Here is a 6,855-nt window from a genome sequence, read left to right as displayed (position 1 = left end):
TCAGTGAATGGAGTGGCTGTATCCAGTTCTATTAATACATCCATGATCTCGATGCGTCATCCTAGGCGCTTCCCCTCCAGACCGGCGCAACTGCGAAAGAGACAGGCCTAATGCATGTGAAATGATTAGATTCGATTGACGTCTGGACCAGACCACGTTCCGTATGCGCATCCAAGTGATTTGACATCCATGCGGAAGAGAAGCGGCAGCTCGGGAAGAGGAGGGGTTTGTGGGATCGGAACCATCGGAACTCATCGCAGCAGTGTAGTTTCAAGTCGAAGAAGTGTTTGGTTAGTTAGCTACTAAACAGTGCATGTACTGTGCACACGGAAGTCAAGCTAGTTAAGTTAGCCAGCCAGCCAGCCAGCCTGCTAGCTATATTTTCAGGAAACAAGTCCGTTGCGGCCGTGGAAGGCTATCAATCTAGTTGGCTAGTTAGTCTAGCACGCTCTGGTCTATCTTGTGGATTTACCAAGTGAATGACAAAACAGTGAATGGAATATGGAGTGTGTAAGTCGTTTCGCTAAGCCTTCTTGTGTTCAAAGGATCGGTCTTAAGTAACGTTACATCAGCGCGTTAGATAACGTTATCTAGCAAGTTATCAAACAAGTTAGATTAACATTTCCTCGGAGCTAACGTGACCAGCTAACGTTAGCTAGCTATCATTTTATTGCACGACTGGCAAACTAGCTTGCTAGCTAGTTAGAACTCTGTGTTGGCCAAGTTAACCTTAGCTAGCTAGCTTAATATAGTTAGCTAGCGTATATAGCTAGCTACCGTTAGCTATACACAATTATTTATTTAGCTAGCTAGCCGGTTGTTGGGTAGGGATAGCTAACTGGTCAGCAGCACCGTTTAGCTCTCGTTAACTCTGTTGACAGCGTTCTTGCTGGTTAATTCTGCTAATTACCGTTAAGCCAAGGGTGTAGCTACTAGTTAGTGCTGACCTTTAATTCTCGAAGACGAAGAGACCTAGCTAGCTATCAGTATTACGTATGTATCTACCTATGCTACATGACTTAAGCATGCTAGCAACGGGGACTTGGCGGAGTTAGTCAATCAAAGCTGTCCTTGTTCAACACCAGCCAGGTTCGCAGCGCTCTGACTTGGGGATATCAGTCACGTATAATTCATGCAACGTGTAATTCGTGCTCCCTGTGTTTTAAATTATTAACATCGAAAATATGCGAACCATTTCCTCAATCAAGGCTCAAATATGTGACTTATTGCCATGTGTAAACCATTAGGCATATTACTGAGAAAGCCTGGCGTCTGTCTAGACAGCTAATGATAATACAATTTAGAAAGTGAAAAAACAAGTGCTGCTATTTATAAAGCCACTGTGCAGGACAAACACAAGTGTTCTTTGGCAACTTGAATCATGCCGAGTATGACCTTCTCGCTTCAGATTCCAGCAGCTCTGAGTCTTGAAGATTTGGAAAGTAAAAAAGAGACACTCATTGAGGGTAAATATAATATTTCTTCTCCGTCATTCATATAGGTTAATATACAGAATATAAAATACAGAATGTAGCCTATGGAAATTTAACACAAGTCAAACTGAGTAAGTTATCTCGTTAATAAATATCTATGACTATTAACTCCACACTCTCCTCTTCATTGTTCATTGTTAGACCCGGAACGCAATGTGTACACCCGGTTTATGAAGTCCCATCGGTGTTATGACCTGGTCCCAACTAGCTCCAAGCTGGTGGTTTTTGATACATCACTTCAGGCAAGAAGACAGAGTCATGGTTCTTTTGAATTTCAAACCTAGTTGTTTTAAATTCATTCAGGCATAAATGTAGATCTAATGTATTTTTGTGAATTTCGGTTTACTTCACAGGTAAAGAAGGCATTCTTTGCGCTGGTGTCAAATGGAGTAAGAGCAGCCCCTCTCTGGGACAGTAAGAAGCAATGTTTTGTTGGTAAGAGTCTTTTGCCTTTGGCTTGATTTTAAATATACAGTATCAAGGTCACTGTTGGTTTGTACTGAAGTACTAATGCCTGCTGCTCTTTACTTACAGGTATGCTGACCATCACAGACTTCATCAACATTCTCCATCGCTACTACAAGTCACCTTTGGTAAGACCGCTGTGCTGCTGCTCTCCTTCACCATCTTCCACCTGTGTATAGCTTACTTCTGCTGGTGGCTCACTACATATCACTTTGAACCAGAGGTGGAAGGAGTAATGGGCAAGAGCAATGATGACCACGCACAGCTGTCCCTCCACGTAGTGAACAGCTGACCTTCATGCCTCTCTCAGCTCACTGTACCCCTGACTCAGCCCCCTCTGTCTTTGCTCTGTGGGTCAGCATTTTAAACTTTGCTAATGTTTCAGGTCCAGATATACGAGCTGGAAGAACACAAGATCGAGACATGGAGAGGTAAGGCCATTCATTTACTGGGTAATAATATGTGACTGATCATCCACTGACTAGCACACTAGAGGGGTAACTACAACTGCTAGTGGTGTCTTTTTTCTGTAACAGAGTTGTACCTTCAAGACTCCTTCAAGCCCCTCGTCAGCATATCTCCCAATGCCAGGTGAGTCCAGTAGTCTGATACTGTAATGTTGTCACAGGACTCTGGGTCCAAGTAACTTGTATCAATCAACACAACTACTTGCAAGTTTGTCTGGTGTCGTAGATGAGAAGGAAAAAAACATCATTTGGAACTTGTTAAATATAGAACATGGACTCACTAGATACAGTGACAGCACACAAATATCAAATGTGCTGCATTATCTCAGGATTGATTTTCCTTAGAAAACACTAAATGCTTTTAAATATATTTGATTGTATTGTTTATTTGGTTAACTTTTGATGTATCCCACAAGTGCACAGCAATTCACTTTAACTCATGTTAAACTGCAAAAGGGTATTTGTGAAATTTAAATTCCATACTGTATACTGTGAAATAAACCAATTACATAGTGTATATGAAATGATTGGCCCTTGACTGCTTGACCTGGCTAGCAGGGCTGAAGGAGTCACATGTCTCATGTCTTATTCATGATTTAATAGACCACATTGACAGTATGGTGACACACCTTGCTTTTGCCCCCCTAGTCTGTATGACGCTGTGTCGTCTCTGCTGAAGAACAAGATCCACAGGCTGCCTGTGATCGACCCCCTCACAGGGAACACCCTCTACATTCTCACACACAAAAGGATCCTCAAGTTCCTCAAGCTCTTTGTGAGTCTACTCTCTCATTCTGCCTCTTGCTGATTCTTTCATCCCATGTTGTCACCTACTGTTCCTGCAGCATCTCATTGTCAACAGTAAAGAGGGTAAGATGAGGGCAGTGCAAGATCTTTCAGGCCTAGCCAATGAAACCTATACCGAAGTTTATCAAGGTAACCCACTGTGGTTCATTGCCAAGTTGCCAGGCCACTTGATAAAGGCGCATGGTCGGTGTGTGTTACTGTTCTCAGATATCGGAGATGCCAAAACCGGCTTTCTTAGGTAAAACCCTGGAGGATCTGGGCATTGGAACATTCCAGAAGATTGCCTCGGTGCGCCCCGACACGCCTCTCTACACGGCACTGGGCATCTTTGTGGAGCAGAGAGTTTCAGCTCTGCCTGTAGTGGATGACAACGGTAAGCGAGGCAGAGAAGAGGGGACGATCGAAGCGTACGTCCAGTCAACACACCTGTTGGTCCCTTGTTTGTTACCGTCTACTCATTTATTTACTCTCTCCCACGCACAGGTCGAGTGGTGGACATCTACTCCAAATTTGACGTCATTGTAAGTATTGGACAGCTGTGCTGCAGTGGACAGCAAAATATACAGCGATCAACAGAAGTCTTGCTTTTGCTGGTTGAGAATGTTTGTGAGACACTTTACGCCCCCAGTTTGTGTGTCTGTGTCTGCTCAGAACCTGGCAGCAGAGAAGACGTATAACAACCTGGACGTGACCGTGACCAAAGCCTTGCAGCACCGCTCCCAGTACTTTGAGGGAGTGCTCACCTGCAACCGACACGACACCCTGGAGGCCATCATCAACAGACTGGTGGAGGCAGAGGTGAGAGAGACAGAACTTATTATTAATGTCCAAAACCCAATATTGAAACATGATTAGCAAACTTTACTCAAAGCATAAAACATGTATGCTTTAGGCTGTGGCACAGTACCCATCCTCTCAGTACAAGAGAAAAATCACTGATACAACCACGTGTGCTGTGGACATGGTAACCTGTGGTCAACGAAACATGCTGGTTTGTCGTCAGGTGCACAGGCTGGTGGTGGTGGACGAGCTGGAGGTGGTGAAAGGCATCGTCTCCCTCTCGGACATTCTTCAGGCTCTGGTGCTCACGGACGGAGACGAGGGTGAGCACAACTCCCTGCTTCGCTTAGCAGCAGAGCCACGACCATTCGAGTGACTTGAATGATTTAAAGGTGAACTTACGTGGTCATTATTCTTTCCATTAGGAAGTGCATGACGGATTGGCGAAGGGAAAACTCCTCCAGCGATAATTAGAAGTACAGGACACAGGAAGCCAGGGGAGAGAGGGAAAGAGGAGTAACACGTGAGGACATGGATATGAACATGCTCATATCGTCCCCCTCATGTACAGCTCTCATCCATTTGCACACGGGTCTCTCTTTCACTCCCTCTCTGCAACAATGTGAAGTCCATGACTTTTCTCAATGCAGCAATATGGACACATAATGTACAGTAACAACCAAGGGATATACAGAAAGTCTGTGAACCAAGCCAAAAAGACCCCAACAAGAGACGGGAGCAGAGGTGGAACCGCGGTGTCCTCCAGTCAGCCCAGCCCGTCTGGCTCCCGGGGCTGCTATGGTGCTGGAGCTTCACATGAATCAGATGTTTTTATATAAAGAGAATGAGGATTCACCTGTCAGACAGATTCATTCTCACTACTCTGTAGTGTGTTTAGTCAGTAGACCTGTGGGGTCACTTCCTGTGACGGCCTTCCTTCATCAACCAGCGTTTAGTTACTTGGTTGTCATCGTCCTTCAGGGCTGGAGTGAGTCTTGGTGCACAACTAGCCAATCCTAGTACAACTTCTGTCATAGTGCAACTAGAAAGATTTTGGTTGCGTTCCAGCTCCGCTATTGTGCAGTGCCCTGTGCAGTGTCCTAGATTACTATATCATATTGATGTGGTTACTGACATAAACATTTCTCAGGCTGTGCCGCCTGATTGCAGTGTAGCCAGCTGGGAACGCAACCTGAAGCCACCTTTAGCAGCTATGAGATGAAGCCTCAAATGTCGGAGATGGGACTGCTTTTGGGAGTTGATCATTTTAGAGTTAAAATTATTCTTTATTTTAATGCACCACCACGCAATATGTAAGTCATCCCTGATTTACTCTTTGACATTATGTATACATCCTCATTATCAATGTTTTATTTTATTTTGACAAGCAAGTTGGATCACTGGTTGCAAGGTTTATGTTAGCGTGTTTGTCTTTACACCCACATCCAGACGAAAGACAAGCTAGATCGGAAAAAAGTATTGCTTTTACCGATCGGAAGCAGACTTTGTGGTGATTTTTTTGTCAGAACATCAACGGACACCACTGACCACTTGGTGAGTTTCCTGTCTTTGAAAAAGTTTATGGTGTTTTTAGGGATTTTGTGCGCCTATGCATACTCATTGAGTGTGTTAGCGGCGACAGGCTATATCTTGAAAGTGCACCGTTTGATGAAACTTTGATATCGGCCGTTGTATATGATCGTAAATAACCTTATACGTTTAATAAGGCTTGTGAGCCAATAGTATTAGGACTCCTGATCGCTCCCACCTCCCAACATACTGTTGTAATACTATTGGCTCACAAGCCTTATTAGAGGTGGGAACCAAACCAAACCTCACATCTCAGATGTAAACAAAACATTCATTTTGGACCCATCAAATAAATTTTTGAGGGTAAAAGCAATACTTTTATTCCGCACCTTTCTAAAAGCTCTGGATGTAGGCCTACTATTTCTATATTTCTATACATCAACACCTTGACTATTGCACCTTTAAACACCATAAGTAGGAATGAATGTGTTGGGTCTTGCATAGCATTGCAAAATCCCTCATGAAAAATGTTTCAAGACTAATTTGACCAAGGTGCTAATTTCAAAACGTCCAGTGGAGAAAAATTCAATGGATTAAAATGTTTTCCTCTGCTGTGATAAGATTTTCATGTTCTTGAAACCTACCCAGTTCTCTCACCTGTTTGGATGTATTAAATGCAAGTGTGCTGTTATTTTTAATTTCATGGTTTGTCGCTGAAACTTGGGATATTGGACATTCCCCTTTTGCAGTGTCTGTACATTGTCACCATGCTGCATCAGAACATTAGATCTCTGTTAAGTATCAGAATATTATATCTGTATTAACTATCAGAACATTAGATCTCCATTAACTATCAGAACATAGATCTCTATCAGAATATTAGATATCTATCAGCACTTTTGTACATGCTCCGAGGCCACACAGTGATACCACAGTGTATAAAAGGGACTTCATTGGACATTCGTCTCATTTTCAATTTTCCTTTTCAACTTCTACTCTTTGGTCATGAAGTGGATAAGATGTATATGAGTGTAAAAGCACAGTTTTTCTACTACCACTCGTGAAATACATTTTAATTTAATGCATGAGCAATAAATATTGTTTCTCTTATGCAGTTGTCTTTTTTTTTGAGCACTCAAGGGGCCTAAGTTATGACGTTTTGTGTAGGTCGAACAGGTTATTGAAGAACAGAAAGTGATGTAATACTCTGTCAGACTAGCCCTATATGAATATGACTCATCATTCAGTAAATAACAGCATTTTACAGGGGTTGACAGGGACATGGCTCCCTGTGTGTGTTGATTAAAGAAACA

At 43.0% G+C, this 6,855-nt stretch overlaps 1 protein-coding gene across 1 annotated transcript; it reads left to right on the top strand.

Moving 5' to 3' along the window:
* Positions 1-300: 300 nt before the first annotated feature.
* prkag1 (protein kinase, AMP-activated, gamma 1 non-catalytic subunit) lies at positions 301-6,628 on the top strand. Its single transcript, XM_084446245.1, has 13 exons — positions 301-510; positions 1,409-1,466; positions 1,635-1,735; positions 1,847-1,928; positions 2,028-2,086; positions 2,344-2,389; positions 2,495-2,549; positions 3,074-3,200; positions 3,440-3,605; positions 3,716-3,753; positions 3,884-4,030; positions 4,236-4,335; positions 4,438-6,628. Exons 1-13 carry the CDS (start codon positions 502-504, stop codon positions 4,446-4,448), a joined length of 999 nt encoding a protein of 332 aa, XP_084302371.1. The 5' UTR covers positions 301-501; the 3' UTR covers positions 4,449-6,628.
* The last annotated feature ends 227 nt before the right edge of the window (positions 6,629-6,855 follow it).

The sequence above is a fragment of the Borostomias antarcticus genome, assembly GCF_949987555.1.
Source record: "Borostomias antarcticus genome assembly, chromosome: 11".
NCBI lineage: Eukaryota > Metazoa > Chordata > Actinopteri > Stomiiformes > Stomiidae > Borostomias > Borostomias antarcticus.
Note: the sequence above shows the minus strand (reverse complement) of the source record. Positions and strands in the feature narration are given on the sequence as shown.

Coding starts and splice junctions, on each gene's coding strand:
- prkag1 (XM_084446245.1), top strand. Junction 2,087..2,343: donor GCTACTACAAGTCACCTTTG/GTAAGACCGCTG, acceptor CTAATGTTTCAG/GTCCAGATATACGAGCTGGA. Junction 2,550..3,073: donor AGCATATCTCCCAATGCCAG/GTGAGTCCAGTA, acceptor TTGCCCCCCTAG/TCTGTATGACGCTGTGTCGT.